Here is a 21,354-nt window from a genome sequence, read left to right as displayed (position 1 = left end):
TCTCTCTCCTCTGCAAGGAGTCCCGGGCCGCTGGACTCCAGCCACGAGCGCTGCGCGGTCATACCCCCCCCGTCTCGCTCTCGACCTCACCCCGCCGTCCTCTCGCGTTCGCGGCACCGCTCGGCGCTCGCGGGCCGCCCGCTGCAGCCCGCCGCCCGCGGCGCGCTAGTCGTTGTCAGAGCGTGCAGTCGAATGTGCGTGCGTTCTGATTTCCGCGCAATCCGTTCAGTGGCAAGTGTCTGACACAAACAGTGCGAAGGTGTTGTGTTGCCGTGACGAGCTCCCGCGATCCGGCCTGGCGAGTGGGCGCAGGCTCTAGGGGCCACTGACCGCGGATTCGGTACGACTCCTCTCCGCTTGCTGCCACCGACGCTCGCTGATCCTCTTCACAGACCTATCTATTAGATCTGTCATTGCTTTAGTAAGTTTGTAAACTGTGGAAACGCTACGAGAATGTACATCCTAATGTAAATTTAACTGAAATGTTTATATGACTCTACAAGTACCTACTAATCTGTGAAAGGGCAATATTGATAATTTTAATGGTAGGTAATCATAATAATAATCAATTAGACACAATCACAAACGAATATAAGAATAAGTATTTAAATTAAGCTACCTAAGTACATAAATTTAGTTTTAAAAAATTGTACGCCATTTCCAAAGTAATTAAATATGATACAGTTTCTATTATTGCGCTATGTTCGATTGGATCCAATTTGGCTATTTGACGGCAATTACGAGGCAGCAAGCTGATAAGGATATCATGTGCCTAGGTATGTCTTACGCGAAGAGCGTCGGTACACAATAATCGGTAAAATCACCTGAAACCAGATTGAAGTAATAAATCACGTTATCACGATAGCCTTAGGTTATCACGCTGCATGATGTTAGCATCTTTGTATCTTTTCATTAATTCAAGAGTGTTTATTATCTACAGATGACTCGAGTTAGAACTCAAGGGGCTCCATCGACCTTCGAGTCCCTTGTGTTACGAGCTCTAAAACAACCCTTAACTGAACATCGCGATTGTGAGTCTTATGCTTTAGACTTTAAATCAATAAAATCGTGAGCATCGAGATTCAAGCGTGTGATGTATTATTCTGTTATATATTCTCACAAGACAAACAATATGCATGTGTTCATCGACCGAAGCGCACCGCTAATATTGTTCAATTGTTAGCTAACTCTTCTTTACATAACATAAAACGATAAGGTTTTTTTATGACAAAAGCTATTTTTACATTTAACAATGGATTGATGTGTATCGTATGCAGGAATTAATATCGTATTTTTGAGTTTAAATTGCTTTTGGTTATTTCGGTATGATGTAAAAACAAGCAGTATATGTAGCTCTATGAACTAAATAGTTATTTAATTATCTAAATAATTATTATTAATCCAACCGTAAATACGTGTAAGATTAAATTCATAAACATGTACATAGTTAACAAGGAAGTAATTAATACATATAAAACGTTTGGAAGATCCCAGGTGCACGCCTTATAATCTCAATTTTCACAATTAGATTGATTACAATTTTTTTATGCTGACTTCAAACGAAAAACTAATAAGACCGTCATCTTCGAAAGCATTAAGATATTATTGGAGAATACTTAAACATATAAAAATTAATAGAAAACTTTTCGGAAGTTACCGTGACCACGCCAGTTTCCATGCATAGAGACACGCGGACGTGAACGGAGCAATTCTGTAAACATTTTGTTAATTTATTTATTACACAAACGTCATAAGTGATGAAACCAATGTTTAAACACTTGTGACATTTGTGTGGAAAATATCATGATGCAAGTGCTATTTAAAATAAATAGAGCACTGCCTTCGCATCTCCCTTTATGAGGCGTGTAATTACGTATAGTCCATATGATTTCCCGAAATTTTCAAGTACATATTCATATAATGTAAGTAATGGATGAGCTTGAGCTTTGCTGAATAATTATATCAAAAAAAAATCTTTAAATTGGAAATACTATACGATGCTTATAAATTTTGTAGTACGAGACGAAGTCGTATTCGTGATATGTAACCGGAACTACTATTTTTGAAAATGAATATCCCCTGTAATACTGCAATCTATTTTCTTCAAATAAATAAATAGAGGCCGAAACGGTGTTGTCGCTCAACGAGCCCAGTAGAGCATTGCAAATGATGAAGATTGTTTCGGTCCCTCGCGCCGCGCGCCTCCCAGCGCCGAGCCGAGGGCCGCTAGCACCTCGTGCAATGCCGCGCAAGCCGGACTTCTGTTGCATAAGAACACCTTGCCTTCATAGTTGCAATGATTGCATAGCTTCCCAACTAATTAGAAATTTGCTCATATCAAGTAGCATAACATCCTTTGATAATAATCAATTTTTTTTAAATATGGCCCAAATGTATATTCTCCAAACGATGAATATGCCAACAACGCGTTGAACTGACCTAATTTTCTCCTCCCTTATGTAGGCATTAAAATATTACAAAGTCTGGTCGTTACGGCATTCAGTTAGCAGCTATCCAGTCCGTATTAGGGTCAGATCCACTTCTAACAATATTACTCGGAAGCGGACTCGCGCCTGAACTCTCAGCTATTTCTGTAGGTGACGCACATCTCGTGTTTTATTAGCGTTCCTATGTTTGCAAGCTGATTCTGTGCCGTTCTGCACGTTATCAAAACTATAATTTGTCCCAAACAACGTGCCGTTTGCCAAACTTTCTGGTTCCAATTTCCATTTGCAAGGTACTTGATTGTAAATGTATTTCGGCTGATGTGAATATGGTTAGGAAATTGGCAAATAACCGTTGCTCGTCAGCTGCCGAAGGTCAGCAACCTTGCCGACCTCTCGCGATGCGCACTTCACACGTTTTCTGTGTCATCCTACCCATTAATGATACAATTTTATGACACGACAAATTCTTAAAAAATATCTACAGCTTAATTAGATATAGATATAGAGTTTCAACATTCACAATATTTAAAATTTTAATCAGCAGTTTTTTAAATATTTATGAATTGTTTTAATTATTTGAGGCAGATTCAAGTCAAGCTTCATTTTAATTTGATATGTATCAATAGATGGAGTCACGTATCTTATAAAATCTTTGGACTTGCAACATATCGAATTAATGCGTATTAGTATCCTATCCTATAGTAATTGGACAGCGCATTCAAATGTCCATAACAATGGTTAATTAACTTCTACATACATCACATTTAATTTTGAGTTTATTTCTCTTAGAAAGATATTAATGTAATGTAAACGGCAGGTCTAAGAAATTGAATGAAAGTCATTTAACATGAAAGTATATATAAAATTGATAATTTTCTCAATGCTTTATGTATGATTATTAAAGCATCGAGAGCACCGTCCGTCTCTTAGATAGGTTGACTTGAGGTTGATCATGTCAGAGCAACATTTTTTCACCAAAACCACTCGAAACACAAACTAAAACATTTATTTATTTAACTGGACTTATTCTAGAAGCGCTTGTGAATCGTTATAACATAGAATATTTACCACTAGCTTACGGCTCACGTCTTCGCTTGCGTCGATAATAAAATATTGTAATTCATGGATTTTTGAAGAAGAGAAATACGACTGTAAATGTATATTGTCAACAACTTATATTAGCAAAAAAAGTTATTTGCCCTATCTACTATCATTATTACTTATCCAATGATATTTAATTACATATGCATCGATAAATTTTTTTATCCCTCGGTTACATGCATGGAATATAACCATAACCATATTAAAATGTTGTCTGAATCTGCCTAGTTTTTATTTATTTTTTAACAAACAATCAGACATACAGACAAAACAATGAGCAAGCATTGTTTCGGGCTACATATTATTTTATTTCGGGCTATACATTCCATAGCAATTACTCTTTTATACAAATAATTAATCGTCGTGTTGGTTACTGTTCTAGTTCAGTTCATGGATTCTCTCCTATATGTATCCAAAGAAAAATCTGATAGCTTCAATATTTGATAGATAAACAACGAAAAACTTTACTTTTACTAGACGTTTTTTTCTATTCTTTCCAAATTTCTCATTTGTAAAGCATTTCAATGCTATAAAACTTAAAGTTTAAGTTACTTTTATTTTTAATTACAGCTTTTAGTAGGTGAAATGCACCAGTTATAATATATAAGTTTTGATAGTGATCGTTGGCTAAAGATGTAAGTAATGAATAAGTTGCTGGTAACCTCTCGTCGGAAGGTAGGACGGAGTGAGTGTGCACGGCGAGGAGGTCGTTAGCGAGGAACCGGAGAGGACGCGCTTCGCTGCCCGCTAATGTTTCCATATTCATCGATTACTTTTTGTACCTTCACACACTACACTCCACGGCACCACAGTATAAATATTTATACTGTGCTTCGCTGCAGAGTCACATAAAATATAATATTTCATTGTAGCATTGTCCAAAAATAATGTTATATTACGAATCTTTATGTCATGAGCATAATATGAATTATGACGAACTTTGAAGCTGCGCATTTATGACGCTCATTTCAAACACCTAAGCACATTAATTATGGCTACGAATATCTTTATAATAATTTTATTTAACGTGTTTGTATTTTCGTAGAATAATAAAAAGTAGGTATAGTACCATAAAACCATAGGTATTCCTTGCCTCCAACGTAAATTACGAAAGTGGAAAGCGTTATATCCATAAACAAATTCTATTTTCACATTACGAAACTAATCTACTAGAAAACCTTTTAAAAACTATATTTTGATAACGTTTGCTGTGACGATTGACTGGAAAATTGTTGTGACTATTCTCATATTTATATTTAGAACATGTTTCTGAATTTAATGCCAACAGCGTCATTTCTTATTGGGAAATAAATAATGGAAGTTAATACAAGTTTAAAATATTATTGTATATAGCTATGTCGAAAATTTTCACAGTCCAGTTGCTAGAATTGAATAGAATCGTATTTTTAAAGAACCTAAGCTGTAATGCGTCCTTCAGGGAAATTCTTACTTTACGCTGAATGAAGTTGGATTATTGATCTCATGATATCAACGATGATCTTCTCATGTAGTAAAAAGTAGGTACATTAATTATTGGTCTCAGTCTAGTGAATGTACTGGCATATGTATCAGTGTAATATTTTTATTTTATTTTTTATTTTTATTTATGTCATAGCGGGCAGCTGAGCTTGTGGTTCGCTTGATGGTAAACGATCACCACCGCCCATAAATATTCGCAAAGGTAGTACCTCTGTGAATGCGCTGCCCGCTTTTATGGGGTAAGGGAAAAGGAAAGGATTAACGAAGGAATGGACTAGGACGGGTGAGGAAAAGGAAACGGGCCTCCGGCTCCCCCACTCACCGTACGAAACACAGCGGCATGCCACTATTTCATGCCGGTTTTCTGTGGGGGTGTGGTACTTCCCCGGTGCGAGCTGGCCCAATTCGTGCCAAAGCATGCTCGTCTCCCACAATATCATAATATAAATAAATGTTTCTTTCTTCCTTTCTTTATGAGAAGACATGATTGCAGTGGAACAATTTGCTATAAATGAAATTTCTTTGAATACTTCTGTAAATGAGAGGTTTCAAGTCGATAAAAATAGGCTTTTGTAACTCTCTAGTTTCCTACATATCTTCAGACAACAAACAACAAATAGTCATATTTTGATAAAACCGCCCTGTTGCAACTTTGAAGAAAGATAAGCAAACAAATACACTTTTGCATCTATACCTAACTTGTTGCGCCCCGCGGTTTCACCCGCGTTCGTCCGTATCCCGTAGGAATATTGGGATAAAAAGTTGCCTATATGTTATTCTAGTTGTCCAGCTGTCTACGTACCAAATTTCATTTCAATCGATTCAGTAGTTTTTGCGTGAAAGAGCAACAAACGCACACACATCCTTACAAACTTTCGCATTTATAATATTAGTAGGATAGGATAAGAAGTAGGATTTATAGGAATAAGGAGTTCGGAATTCACTAGATTTGATGTTGAATTTACCAGTTCTATTTTATTACCAGTTCTCTATCACATGATTATTGATTATATTAATTACTGGCTTTTGTCCGCGGCTTCGCTCGCGATAAATTCGGAGTAGTTTGATATTATTATACATGTAAACCTTCCCCTTGAACCGATCTTTTTTATTAAATAAAACCCCATCAAAACCCGTGGGCGTAGTTGTAAAGATTTAAGCATTCATAGGGTCATATGGAGTTCATGGACAGAGCAAGTGACTTTGTTTTATACTAGGATTTTACTTAGTGGTTTAATTGTGATTACATATTTTACAAATACACAGTCCAAGAACTTACTTATTTTGATTTTGATTTTTTTTTTTTATTGAGAACAAAATATGTGATCTTGAAACCTATTTTGTAATATTCAAATTATGTTTTATTTTTCTATTTCCACATAAACGTGTGCTACCTTACATTAGATTAGGCAAACAGTAGAATATCGAAAAACTACCTAATTATGGAAATAAATGTTGAAGAGATAGTGCTCGTGTCTGGCACTTATTAATTTAGTCGGCGACGAGACGCGCGCGGCGCACCGCGGTCGATACGCCTCCGCCGACCTGCCCGCGGGCTGCACAGTGCACGAGGAACCCGGAGGAACACACTGTAACGAGATACAACTCTTTCTTAAAGTTATTCCTATTTCTAAGCTATTCCTATCATTATATTCCAGAACTTTTAAAACGTTAAATATTTAATGAAAAGAGTATGTAAAACGTTAAAATTTCCTATTTCCTGGTCTTAAAGATATGCATTTTGATCTATTCTCGATTGAACTCGAGAAAAACGATAGAGAGTAGAGTAGAGCTTATACTTCAGGTAAGTTTAATAACTTGTGGGATTATGTTGTACATATAGGTACTTTTTCTCATTTAGTACGCATGTAGGATAACAAATTGGACGAACGTATCAAGGTCGATTTTGTCTTTGTAATAGGATTAAATAAAACTGCAACTCTTACTTTACTAATATCGTATTAGTTGTGACAAATAGTTTGCGATGTCTTGAAGTACGTTGTTCCTTAGAAATAATGAAACTATTTATCTTTCATTGCATTTAAATCTGATCTTCGTTCTATATAGCATAAGTTATGCTGTATTACATGTCATTAAGCTCTCTCGCATATAAGTGTACAAGTGATGGAGTCAAGCACGCACGTTGATAAGGTGTTGAACCTTCCCATTACTGCAAGTACGATATACCGAAGTTAGTGCCATAAATCTGATGATAAATGAATTAATAACTTTTTTAAATTCGCGTTTCAGTGTCAATGTAAAATAAATATTCATTGAATACATCCAAAAAAGACCGTCTAAAACCCCGAAGGTTAAATTCTTTACATGCAAGCTCTTTTAATTTTTAGTTTTATAGCATTGAAATGCTTTATAAATGAGAAATTTTTAAAGAATAGAAAAAATTTGATCACGAGGCAGGATTCGAACCTGCGTATCTTGCCTAACCGTAGCAACGTTGCAAGATACGCAGGTTCGAATCCTGCCTCGTGATCAAATTTTTCTATTCTTTAAAAATTTCTCATGCAAGCTCTTGCTTGCACCGGACCTACTCGTCGAGAGAACAAAGGATTCATCTCCTATATGAAATTGGGTTAGATTAAATTATTCCTTAATGAATTGATTAAATCATACCTGCAATTTACAAATTATTTTGAGGTCGTCATTTTAATAAGTTAATGATATTTTATTGTCATAGATAAATATAAATTGTGTTTATATAAACAAATAAATAAAAATTATTTAGACAAAATATCACGTTAAAAGATTTCGTATTTAAATTGCATATAGTGGCGTCATAAGTATAGAATACAATTTCCAGGCGGATTGCATGGTATGTCTATGGAACAGAATACAAAATGCATTGGGGAGAAATAGTTGCAATTGAAAGGGCTGCGTGTAGACTGTTATAGTGTCTAGGCGGCGGGCGGCGGGCTGGGGACGGCGGGCGGCCGTCGCGGCGCCCAGGGCAGCCCTTTGTTTGTGCTAAAGCGACTTCTCACGGAACGCTTTACGTGGATAATGACTTACAAGCTGCTTTATTTTTGACTCAAAGTACTTGAATATGTTAAGTTGAAAAATGAAAACATAATATATGCAGAAACGAATAACAAAAAAAGATACGTACATGGGAACTGCTTGTGTTAGTGTTTATCACTAAATAAACTTCCTTAATAATATAAATAAATAAAGACATTAGAATGTTACGTTAATTCTAAGGTGGCCGATGTTAGACTTATTTATCATACTTCCTTAGGACTAAGATAAAGAAAAAAGATTACTAAACTATTTGGGCTGCATCTGCATTTGTGCAGACTGTGCGTTACAAGCATATTTAGGGTGGCGTAACTAAATACTCCATCAAGACAAATATATATATATATATATATATAATATATATATGCATAACAATTAAACAAAGTGATAATATTATGGTACAAATACTAAGTGACAATAAATTTCAAAATAGTTGCAAATGAAAGCGAAATTTGTATAAATAGTTTGTTAATGTTGAAAAAATATATCTCCGATGAAGTACACAACTTCATTAGAAACTCAAAAATCGCATACGATCCTGGATTTAGATTCTAAAGAGAATATTATTCAGCACCAAACAGAGATTAGAACTATTTCGACAACAGACTCGTAAATAAAAGCCGTACCCAAATCGATTCATACGGTTATTAAAATTGTCATGAACGCTGTTCTTAATAGGTGACCTTTGCGGCGCGGTTTCCACAAGAATTTATAAAACAACACTATTAACGATAGTGATTAAATTCACTTTGCCAACCTTGAATTTGATACCCATCTTGGCATTTCAAATTAATTTAGGCTTCGATTTTTTTTATGTGCGTTTACACTCCACTTCTAATACGCTTGGATTACGATCAGATATTAGTGAATCCCGTGTACTGACTTCGTTTACTGTTTTGTGAAAGGGTAGCGCTCAGAATAACCTTCTTCTCATCTTAAGATTCACATTATGAATCCATTTATAAGTTTAACTGTGATACGCGGTCACGTACCCACATACAAACCGAAAGAGTAGAAGTTCGCAAGACGATGTGATGTGTTGCAATGGTGGTGTGTGAGCGTTAAATGTTTCTTTATTGTTACTGCACACTATGATTTTCGTATTGTGGAGGAATAGTCGCTTTCAACTTCCAAAAATTATATAAAACTAAAATCTAAACTACTAATTACAATTAGAACATAATATCATTTTCTGGTTGAGCAAATTCGTAAGAGTGAATGAGAGAGTGGTAACGTGAATGTGTACGTTTACTTACAACGGTTTTTCAGACCGTTCTTTAAAAAAGTCTTTATATCTTTTTTATATTCTGCCAGAGATTTTATGAAGATTGTAAATGCGCATGTGTTTGTTTGTCTTTCTTTTACGTCGCATCGGAGTTAATCCTACTACTATTATAAAGGCGAAAGTTTGTAAGTATGGATGTATGGATGTTTGTTACTCTTTCACGTAAAAACTACTGAACCGATTGCAATGAAATTTGGTATGTAGACAGCTGGACAACTGGAATAACATATAGGCAACATTTTATCCCGATATTCCTACGGGATACGGATTTACGCGGGTGAAACCGCGGGGCGCAGCTAGTTTATGATTATATTTATTAGATATATTTTTTGTGCTCAGAGAATTGAGATGGATAGTAAGGATAAGGAAGATGATCACTACATAGTCTGGTATATATCCGGGGTTAGTGTGTGTATTGCTGGTATCGACGCTGAGCCGCTCTCGAGAGGCCACTTGGCGCGGTGACGCCGCTCCCGCAGCGTCCTCACCTATTTCTGTAGTTGCGGCTTTGCACACATCCTGCGGGGAGCACTGATACCCTTAAGTGCCGCTTAGAGTCCTGTTCTTTGCTTACAATTGTGCGTTTTAATCGTGCTTGAAAGTAACGTATTACAGGCAATTGCAGTAACATACGAGAAAGAATATTTACTACTATTTATTAACTTGGGTGAGACAATCAACAATAAACAGTACAACAACATATAATAAAAGCTTTAAATTATAAATGGTGTCGAAATAAAAATTAAACTTTGGTCGGTATAAGGTATTCCGTTTAGCGATACGATCCGACTTGTCGTCGTTTTACTTTTACATAAGCTGAAACGTGTGTTATAATGCCTTGAAATATCTGGTTCACTGCATTAAAAAATAGCAGAAAAATTCAAAATGATATGTGTGATGTGATATGTTTTAGGATGTTTACTTAATCGATGTGTGGAAAACACATTGCCAAAATTGATACGATACAAAAACGTTCATGACATCTATGTAAAATTTTCTTAACATCTCTATTAATGAATGCTAATACGGGTAATCATTCTGTTTTGATGTCAAATTATTCTTAAGCAACATGGTAATTTAATAATAATTCTTTTATTATAAAATAGTTTAGTAATATATAATTTTAGTATAGTAATTTAATATTTTTTAGTACAACCAATAAATTTTGGTTAAACGTATTCTTATTTGGCTGTGTGTGTGTGTGCGCACACTGTGTATCAACACTCTGGCCCACTGTATAGAAAATATCATAAATAAAGGAAAGTTTTGTTCGAGTAATTAATAAATTGACAAACGCATTGGAAATTAGTGACCGGATGTAATTCAACTAGCTGCCAGCTAAGGTCAGCGCATGGAAATGGGTCATGTGGGTACTCTCCCAGTAGCTCTTAAAAATATATATTATATATTTCATATTAATTTAAGGGCGCAAGGCTCTTAAATAAATCGAGGTGCCTTTTATGACTTTTCTTTTCAATTATTTATTAATGCATCGTGATAGCCTGGTATTTAAATGAGCATTAACAAAAACACAATTTTTTGAAAAAAAACTTATTTATAAGATTATCCCAAGATACGATCTGCCTAACAACAGCGCAGTATGTTAATAAAATTCCGAAAACAACATAGGCATACTTTTAAATATCACTTAATAATGAAAAACAGCTAGTGGACTTTCGCGTAGACGATTCCCTGCAGCCTATTCGAGAGTTTAGGGAGCCCATCGCAAATAGTTGACGAGAAGGCATTGTTTGAGAAGCTTTATACCTACGCAGTTCCCCGTGAAACAATAATAATTAACATGCCGAGGCCGGACCCTCGTCTCGGCCGGTGCCCCGCGGCTCGACCGACTCTCATTTGCATACAGATTTGTTGAACTCTTGAACCAATCTAACGTTAATACCGACGAAATCTGTTGTACAATGTCCTATCCTTACTGTAAGCGAAAGCCCGTGGTTACTTTTAACTTCCTGTAGGAAGTAATAATTAATTGGCTTGTAGAATGGGTGCGTTGACTTGACACAAATTCGATTCTATAGGATTAACGAGTCAGCCGAATTTATGTCAGCTTAAGCGGCTTAAATCATTTAAATACGGCGAAAATTGGACGAAATTTCGGCTCGCTAATGCAGTGTCAGGGACCATGGTGCTGTACGATAATATTCGAGCTACTTAGAATTAATTTTAATAACGGTCATTCATTTGCAATACAGTAAGAGACAATAGTTGCAATTTTCCTATGAAAGCGGAATGATTAGACTAATGAGTTATTATAAAATGATTAGTCCAAAATATTATATCAGTTAAATGAATGTATCGCCTCAAACAAACTCTACAGCATTAATTATAACTAGTATAGATAACTTTAGTGAGTGTGATTTGAGAATCATAACATATTATCTTTTCCTCTCTTCCTTTGTTATGTGTACTTTGTTTAAGTGCAATCGTCAAAATAAGCAATAGACACCTATCACGTTTCGCCGATTTATTGTTATTGTTACAACTTGCAACATGCATCTAGACATGTTTTTGCTGATATAGAGGCATATCCGTTTTCTGTTTGTCATATTGATTCAGTTCAGGTATATTTTAATTGTAGTACTTTACTTGTGTTGTACCTATTCTATATGATCTATAGATACGTATATTCGAGTAAAAATACATAGAGTGATCAATCAATTTATTCGATCACTCCTTCCGTCTCTAGAGGCCTAGTGCCTGGGGCTAGTACTCCAAGTAGCAAACTTTCAACACCTTCCAACGTAATGTGGGGCTTGTGCTTGCAGGGCCGCAGCAGCGGCGGCGGCGCCATGGAGTGCGGCGTGGCGGCGGCGAGCGCGGCGGGCGCGTTCCCGGCACGCGGCCACCCCCCTCACCCCGCGCACCACGCGCACGCCGCGCACCCCGCGCATCCCGCGCTATCGCCCACCGAGCGCTCGCCCGCTAAAGCGGGATTACATGTCAATTTTAGTGATAAAGGCGAAGTAAGCTTTCAAATTTTTAATTAATAATAGTTACAACGAATACCCCTAAATATCCTCTGTTTGAATCAAAAATAACCTGTCTATTCGCGTTAAATATGTTAAATACCGACTCATGGCAATTTGACGTTCATAGCTTTAAGATTATATACTTCGACGTACCTACGTATTCTCAGGTTAAGGAGCGGCGCGAAAAGTTTCTGACGGCGAAGTACGGCAGCCACCAGATGGCGCTGATCCGCAAGAGGCTCGCCGTGGAGATGTGGCTCTACGACGAATTGCAGAAATTGTACGAGTCGCCGGTTCGTCCTTTTCATTTTTTTTAATTAAGGGGGCTACTTTAGCTAAAATAATGTTTTGTGATGCTTTAAAATACATGATCCACAGCAGCACAAAGACAACAGAAAAATATATAGCTAATATGCGTATTTCTGCGGCTCTGTACCGGCCGAGCCGGCCCACTCTGGTTTTAGGTTATTTAACCTATTTAATATTTATTATTTGCGTAGAAGAATAATATGGGCCTTTCTTGGCCCGAAATGAAGTTAAAGTGTCCGTCTGTAATAAGAAAATCTCCGTTTGTTCGTCTGTTTTATACTAATTGCACAAGACTCATAAGTTATTACTCTGAACGTCGTATATGATTGGACTACTATCGACTAGATAATGTAATGCTTACTGCTGTTTCTGAACAGAGCGAGGCTGCGGCAGGCGCGGGGAGCGCGGCGGGCGGGGGGAGCGGGGGGAGCGCCGACCAGGAGGTAGAAGTGGACATCGACGAGCTGCTGGACATGGACAGCGACGACCAGCGTCGCCGCCATCTCACGGTATTACATATCTTTTTACTGCGTTATCGTTTCAATACAAAATTTGTAATATAAGTAGAAGATACATGTGCTTCCTTCCTGCCCGTCCTTATAACGCGTTCTGGTAAAATGGGTTTATATCAAAATATCACAAGTGGTGCAGCAAGTGGAAGCTATTTAATAGACAAAAAAATATTAAATAACAAATGTATTTCATAGGCAACAAAATATATGTTGATTATTTCCTTAAAAACAACACTCAGCCCCACCAATCTCAAACGAACAGCACCGGGCAGGACAACACAAAAATATTTTCGTATCAAAGAAATGACTAAGAGACTTTAGATCTACGACTTCCCATAACGGGCCACGCATTCATCGAAGCGAGTCTATACTGATCGCTATGGCTAGCTACGTAACGGACGTTCATATTTCTGTTGGTGAGTGAACTCACCTCAAAAGCGATAATTCTACATACTTACTTGGCTATTCAAGTATAAATTCAAATTCAAAAATGTAGTTACAAATTATAGATCTTATTACAATATTCTGCGGCTAATACATTCTACCCAAAGTTTGGGTGTGCAAATATTAAAATCGAAAATTAAATTAACATTAATGTCCTGCTAGGTACACTACTTAATTCTCTTTTAATGTCATAAATTCCTCAATGTCATAAAATTGTTTCACCATTAACCATTTCGTCAGTCTCTTTTTAAATATGTAGATTTACTGGTAGATCCTTGAAATTATACGGTATTTTAATAGTCATTAATATTACACTATATTTAGATGTGTTTATTCTACAAGTTGGGAAATATAGCTAATTCTGATATCTTGTTAACCTATGAGAGTTTACTTCTATTTTTTTCCAAAAATATTGTGAATGATATTAAACAAATAAACATACTTCTCTAATGTACATGCGAGTCAATGTAAGGATACGTAATTTACTAAACTGTGGTCTGCAACTGTCCCTTTGGTGCAATCGGCACAGAGCTCGGATACATTTTTTTTTGCGCCAAAAATACTTTCTGCAGATCGCAAGTCTGTCCCCAAAGAATAATTCCATATGATAGTACAGATGAGACGTATGCATGGTAAGCATTAATTGCAGCATTCATAGATACAGTATCTCAGTACAGGCCTCAGCATTAAAATATGTCATTGTAATATGCGTGGATGCAAAACGCCCATTGCTCCCTCTTGAAGGTCGACTGATATTAATTTAATGAACTGATCTAACGCACACAAGGTTTTCCTTCCGCTTCCGTTCTTGCGAGTCTCGTTTACAACAATATTCACATTCCTGTTCCATTTGTATACTTAAGAGTCTTAATCTTGATTACTTAAAATCTTTAAAATCTTGTTACAGGTGCTCCTAGCTGATGCCAAGAAACCTCAAAAGGATGTATATGTAAATATTGAACTTCTTTTTCTTTTTCTAAGCAAGTAGGTAATGTGAATAAGAAAACATTGTTAATTATGAGTCCAATTCTAAAATATAAAGTACTAGCTGCGCCCCGCGGTTTTACCCGCGTATGTACGTATCCCGTAGGAATATCGGGATAAAAAGTTGCCTATATTTTATTCCAGTTCTCCAGCTGTGTACGTACCAAATTTTATTGCAATCGGTTTTGTAGTTTTTGCGTGAAAGAGCAACAAACACACACACATTCTTACTAACTTTCGCATTTATAACATAAGTAGGAAGTATAGGATTAGTAGGATAGCTACACATCACTAAATAATTACTGCGTGAGCAGGTTTAGTCTAGTTTGCTTTCTTATAGTTTCTGTGTAAAGTTGGTCATATGTTATTGTATGCTTATACAACTGTATTCACCAGATAAAAAAAAAATTATTATAATGTCACGTGTAGCAAAATGACGATCGTCCTCTAAATATGGCTTTAGAATTAATGGGCGAATGGCGTGAGCTAATATTTTAATAAATCCAAATTTCATCAACTTAATGAAAGTTTGTGTAGAAATAAATATGAGTTCGTTGTTTCAGAAATTTATCAACGATCTATTAGAAAAGGCGAAGACGCTGTAAGTACGTGATAATGGAACCAAATCTCAAGAAGGCGCGGCGAGGCGCGGCGCGAGTAGTTTAATTCAAGTTACGGATCTCACACGCGAAGCATCGCGGGCCTGGCCCCGAGCGGGCGCGCGGCGCTGCTCCGCGGGTGGCCCGGCCGGCGGCGCCCCTGCTCCGGTGCTGTGCCACTCTACGCACAGGGGCTACTGCCACTGTACAAATTGTTATTGTTTGGAACCAAAAGAAAAATTGCTTTTTTGAAAAAAGAAATAGAATCAACTGCAAATATTGAACTCTATAGTAGAAAAAAATATGAATAAGCCAGTGGCAGGGAAGTACGTTGACCGTGAAAGATAGATAACCACGGCTTTTGGTTGCGATCCCAAGTAGTCTTGGAGTCGCAGTCTAGATAAAGTTAATGTAACCTATTTGTACTAACGGTTATATAGTGTAAGCGTTTTATATTTTTCAAGTAATACAGTTCAGTTTCAATATTCAGAGTCCACTCCCAACGCACGGGGACTAACAGTGCACTGAACATATCAGTTGTTACAGACGACTTTAACAAATGTTTGTTATTTAACAAACAATTAGGCCACACGACTTTCGACTCGAGATGTTTTTCATAGTATTCTTATCAAAATAGTTTCTAATTTATTGCTTTTATACAACAACACAATAATGAGATCATACAGAAATTCATCAAATTAGATTAAATCAAAGTTTATTATCACCTTATATTCTTTAGCATTTTTTATTTTTAAAGTGTGGGTATGCGACTTAGTAAAATAATAGGCTGCTATTTCTGTCAGCTACGTACTAAAACTGTGCTTTCAATTGACTTCAAAAAAGGTTTGCAATTCAACAACGTTTTTTTTTTCATTGGTGTTTGTTACCTCATAACTTTTTCATTGGATGAACCGATTTTTATAAATTGTTTTTTATTTGAAAGCTTCTTCCTTCCAGGTGGTTCCATTTAAATTTGGTCTAATTCTGAATCTTGAAGGCAGTTTAGTTCTTGTTAAAAAGAATAATTCTATCAATATTAAATAATCTGTCAATGAATTTAGAATAAGTAGGCAGTTTCTAACTAAAAATTGGGGTAAAAAGACAGTCGTGAAAAGAGAAGATGAGCTAGGGATAGCCCGTGGATAGCCACGCAATTATTACATTACAATGCAGTACATAGGCATGGAGTTAAACGAGATTACCCAGTGCAACAGCACGGGACATTGGACAGTTCACCGTGAATCAGTCGTTAGTGAATTATTAGTTAGTAAATCTAATTACAATAAAATTTAATCTCAATCAAAATCAATCAAACAATCTCAATAAAAAATGTTTATGTATGTAACTGCTAAAAGTCGTGTTTTTATCCACCTTTTCTCGTTGCCATTAACCCCACATCCGTGGTCTATTCACCGCCTTCGTCGTTAATTTTTGAGCCTGAAGTAGTATCAATTTTATTTAGCTAATGTGCAGTTATGGTTAATATTTTATCGTCTTTTTTGTAGTAATTTGACAAGTTGACGCTTTTATGTGGATGGCCGGAATTTAGGAAACTATTGCTGTGTATAAAATTTATTAGCTAATATAGAAATAGTATTTTCTTGTGTTTGATATTACGCAAGTATTATACATTTAGAAATTAAAAACTTTTTAACGGATTTAAAACGCGATTTATTCATTTATATTATTAACCCGACGTTTCGAACACTTTACAGCAAGCGTGGTGGTCACGGGGAGACTAATATAGAAATGCTGCAATTAAATAAGCAATTCAGCAATTACCTAATTTTGGGATTTCTTTCTGTCCTCCCAGAAATGGCTATTCACCATGATTTACATAGAAATTCCTATCATTTATACGATAACTCATCAAGTCCCTAGAAGGTATATTATAAGTAAACAATGTTGCCACAAACGAAAACACCGGAACTGAATTTGTTTACTTTGCGTAATTATGTGTACGTTGCACTATTGCTGTAGCATTTAATTAATAAAAATATACAATAATTAATATTTATTAATATGAATATTATGATAAATACAGTGAGCGCTGGGTGGCGCGGGCGTTTGGGTTGCTTGAATATTTGATGAGCCGAGCTGAGCGCGCGGCAAAGTGCATTGTTTTGGTGTATCGTGTAGTTTGCGTATTAGGACCTAGCCTGAAAGAAACTGTCAAGTGATGATGAAATTTTTGTAATAAATCCATTTAATACGTTGTATGGCTTTTTTTTTCTTCCATATCTTACCTATATCCTTAAACACATGAGCGAGGTTATCGTCGCCTCATCTCGGTCAGTGTCAATGTTAAATTATGACCAAATCATCTCATCGCAAAAGTACAAAAATTCCAGGGCATCACTCCAGACACATCCATGACCTTCTCCACAGCCCCGCGGATTGTAATAAAGCTTGCTTTGACCTGGTCCCAGTTACCAAGTCCATAGCCGTCACCAACCTCACGTCACAAATTAAAATATCATCCGCACCACCACGATGCATGGCGCACTACTACTGTGCGCTTTTCTCTGCATTTTTTGCCAAGAACAACCGTCCTGTGGAATGATCTCCATCATCATCCATCTTCGGTGTTCCCAGGCACATTCGATGGGAAAGGCCGGTAACACATTCGCGATGCACACTCGTTTGCCTGCTAGGCGATAAAAAAAAATATAATGATGTACAATGTATACGTATACAGTAACAGCGATTTAATAAGGCAGTGGTGGCTCAGTGGTGAGAACCTCGGACTTCAAAATTGATAAGTCGGGTTTGGAGACCGGGCGACCGTACAGGAAATAAATAGATTTTTCAATTTATCTGCACGTGAGGATAACATCACCACTGCGGTGAAGGAAAACATCGTGAGGAAACCAGCATGTCCAAGAATCAAAAGTTCGACGATATATGACATCTGTCAACCCACCACCAACCACTTGGCCAGCGTGGTGGATTATGGTCTGAACCCCCTCATAGGAGGCCTGTGACCCAGCATTGGGAAAATATATGGGATGATGATGATAATGAACACCGATTTACACATAAGAATGGGGCACAGGCTTGTTATGAATCGTGAAAAAGAAATAAAATTTAAAATGAAAATGCTATCGAGGGTTCCCTACAAACTACACTTTTGTCGATATCAGAATTTGTACAATTTTATTTGTTGAAATAAAAATAAAACGATCAGTCAGAGCGCCAAAAATGCCTGTCGGGACGTTGGTCACAGCTCGGGACCGCACTTGTCATTCTCTGTCGGGACAATCGGGACAAATACTGATGACCGACTTTTCACTTCCCTTAAATAATTGATCAATGTAACGTATGTGAGTAAGAGAAAACGAAAATTTGCTATCTAGGTATATGAAAATGAAAATATTTTATGTTTTTTGGCGATAGGCAATCGGCTCTGAAACTATTATCTTCTTATATATAAAATCCTCGTCTCACACTTTTAGGTACCATACTCCTCCGAAAGGGCCGATTCTCATTAAATTTTACGTACATATCGGTAGGTCTGAGAGTCCCTAAATGATACGAGTAAGGCAAAAGAGCGTTTGCCAGATCAGCTGATTATTTATATTTTATCACAAGCTGGTGCCTTTGGCTTAAAAAAGTTTTAAAGGAATAGACATAACACTTTTCTTCTGAAATCAATTAAAATCTCGATTATTATGTCAATAGAATATGCCCATCAGACGAACAATATTTGCTAAGACTTCATCCCTATACATGTTATATATAGCGTAGCTGGGCTCTCCGAGCTGCACATCAAGTGATCTTCAAATTAATTCTCTCAGCAGAAATGCTCATCACGTGTAACATATTTCGTTACGGCACAATTTTTTTCTCGTATAGTTTAGGTGGTCTGTTGCGGCTCTGCAATAGGTGTTCGTTTCCAAAATAAATAATAGTTCGTAATTATCCTTGAAGAACATAATATCTACGTAGTTTCATTTAAACGTGATATTTTCCTTGAACAGTATTATCGCAAAAATGTATGTATTTCATTATATCATTTTTCTCGGGGTATTTTTATCTTTCTACTTTTGAAAGAAATTTCGTATCAGTCAAGTAGTTTTTGGATTGATCTGAATTGACTACATTATTCTTAATATGTATACCGTAAATTAACATAGAACACATAGAACGAAAATGATGCCAAAACATCTAAGTAAAACAATAAATACAAACGGTTCATTTATTAAAAACATAAATTATTACAAATAACTTAGACGATATAATTGACACTTTGTTTAATTACTAATGAACTAGGACTAAGACAATTTTGGTGAGAAAATCAAATCACAGTTTGACAACTCTGAAATGTAAATCACAATGTCCATCCTCCCCTCCTCACAAGGACCATCGCGCCAATCGCCGATTACACAGACTCCGAACTACTGTGTCCTATTGTGAAGTTATAAACGAATGTTGTATGTAATTTGATTTTGGAAAAGGACAAATTTTTAAGTGATTAATTTTAAATAATAAGAATATACATTTTCATCCAACAGAATTCAGTTTTATGAGTTTAGCTAAGGGATTCCATTCCTTATATTGTAACATGTAGGTACTGGTCTCTCGTTTTTATTGTAGTCGTATAGAAGATTTAAACAGTTGCTTATTATAAATTTCACCAAAAATGTCTTTTCGAATCATACAACGAATACAACAACAAACGCAATGCAAAAATATTCTTATCATACAGAGTATAAAAATATCAGTCTTCAGTAGGAAATATCATTTCAACGGGTAACCATAACAACAGCTCAACGGTTCAAAGATCGCTTTAAAAGCGAAAATATCGTTTACTCAACGACTACGCACCATTATAATGTGCTTAAATAGCGGGTTTCCTAGTAGGTTCACGTGGCGAGTCGCCTACTCGGCGTCGGCGTCGGTGTCCATGGGCTGCGACAGGTCGGCGGGCGGCGCGAGCAAGTCTGCGGGGTCGGCGGGGTCAGCGGGGGCGTAGGGCGCGGGGGCGCCGGGCGAGGGCGCCGCCAGCGGGCTCAGCGCGTCGCGCAGCTCGAGGTAGCGCCGCTTGAAGGCGAGCCCGCAGCCGCGCGAGCGCCGGAACTCCAGCATCACGTGCTCGCCGCCGGCGCCGGCGCCCGCCGCGCGCACGCGCACCGCCCACGCGCGCATCTTCACCGACCCGCATTCGATCGCCAGCTGACGATTTCGATTCGCATTACATAAATGTTTTTTGAAATCTTTGTATGACAATCCATGTACAGAAGGGACCGTCTCGCCGAAACTAAGTAAAGTTTAATCGATAGTGATCTCTTTTCTTTAACCCAGACTAAAAGCTGCCGAGTTTCCTGCCAGATCTCAGCACAAGCTGCTTTTTGAAACGGTGGTAAATGGCAAAACTATGTTATTATTATTCAAAAATGATAAAAGAAAAAAGATGAGAAGGAGTCTAATTGTATTAATAAATGTTCGAATTTGAGTTTGCATTTAAAGCTGAAGCGATTATATTTATTTGTTTATGGTACTGGACAGATTAAAAAAATCTTTCACCATTGATTTTGTACATGATCCAACTGAGTGATTAAAGCGATACATATACGGTCTTATTCATAAATATAGCCCTTTCTTTTATTTCTCTCGTAAATCCTTTTTTAAGACCTTTCCAATTTGAAGACGGCAATCCATTTGTAAAGGCAATCGACCTTTACGTCTTTCGAAAGGTTCACGGGCGGTGGTAGACACACCAGCTCCAATGATGACGGTGATATAAAAAAAAGAAAAAAAAAATTTTTTTTGACATTCGACTAAACTGTAAGTGTGCTATATTTTTTATGAATAAGACCGTTTGTATATACATCATAACGGCTAGTCTAGAGGGAGCGTATTTAAAGCGAGGCCGGCACTTACGATTCTGGGGTGCAGGTACCGCCAGAGGTAGCCGCGCGCGTCCAGCAGGCCGGTGAGCGCGCGCAGCGCAGCGGGCTCGGCGGCGCGCACGAACACGCGCGTCATGCGGCGCACGAGGCGCTGCAGCGGCGCCGGCCCGCGCTCCGGCGAGCCCAGCAGCAGCTCGTCGCCGCGCGCCGGCTGCGAGTAGCTCAGCAGCTCGTCCATGTCGCGCGCGCTCAGCGGCGGCTCCGCGCCCCCCGCCTCCCCCGTCGCCGGCTGCGAGCTCCACGCGCGCGCGCCCTCCGC

The 21,354-nt window shown here is 37.5% G+C and overlaps 2 protein-coding genes across 2 annotated transcripts in view; one reads left to right on the top strand and one right to left on the bottom strand.

Moving 5' to 3' along the window:
• The window catches only part of LOC119834480 (protein phosphatase 1 regulatory subunit 14C-like), a 19,539-nt gene extending 2,141 nt beyond the window's left edge, over positions 1-17,398 (top strand). Inside the window, exons 2-6 of the mRNA XM_038358851.1 lie at positions 12,132-12,329; positions 12,503-12,628; positions 13,022-13,153; positions 14,508-14,549; positions 15,148-17,398. Of these exons, the coding sequence (XP_038214779.1) occupies positions 12,132-12,329; positions 12,503-12,628; positions 13,022-13,153; positions 14,508-14,549; positions 15,148-15,189 (540 nt within the window). The 3' untranslated portion in view covers positions 15,190-17,398. The remainder of the gene's footprint in view (positions 1-12,131; positions 12,330-12,502; positions 12,629-13,021; positions 13,154-14,507; positions 14,550-15,147) is intronic.
• Positions 17,399-19,367: 1,969 nt separating this feature from the next.
• LOC119834269 (serine/threonine-protein kinase Chk1-like) overlaps positions 19,368-21,354 on the bottom strand; it is a 10,081-nt gene continuing 8,094 nt past the window's right edge. Inside the window, exons 8-9 of the mRNA XM_038358604.1 lie at positions 21,067-21,348; positions 19,368-20,358 (exon numbers count right to left, since the gene is read on the bottom strand). Coding sequence (XP_038214532.1) covers positions 20,065-20,358; positions 21,067-21,348 — 576 coding nt within the window. The 3' untranslated portion in view covers positions 19,368-20,064. The remainder of the gene's footprint in view (positions 20,359-21,066; positions 21,349-21,354) is intronic.

This window comes from Zerene cesonia, chromosome 19 (genome assembly GCF_012273895.1).
Source record: "Zerene cesonia ecotype Mississippi chromosome 19, Zerene_cesonia_1.1, whole genome shotgun sequence".
In the NCBI taxonomy this organism is placed as follows: Eukaryota; Metazoa; Arthropoda; class Insecta; order Lepidoptera; family Pieridae; genus Zerene; species Zerene cesonia.
Note: the sequence above shows the minus strand (reverse complement) of the source record. Positions and strands in the feature narration are given on the sequence as shown.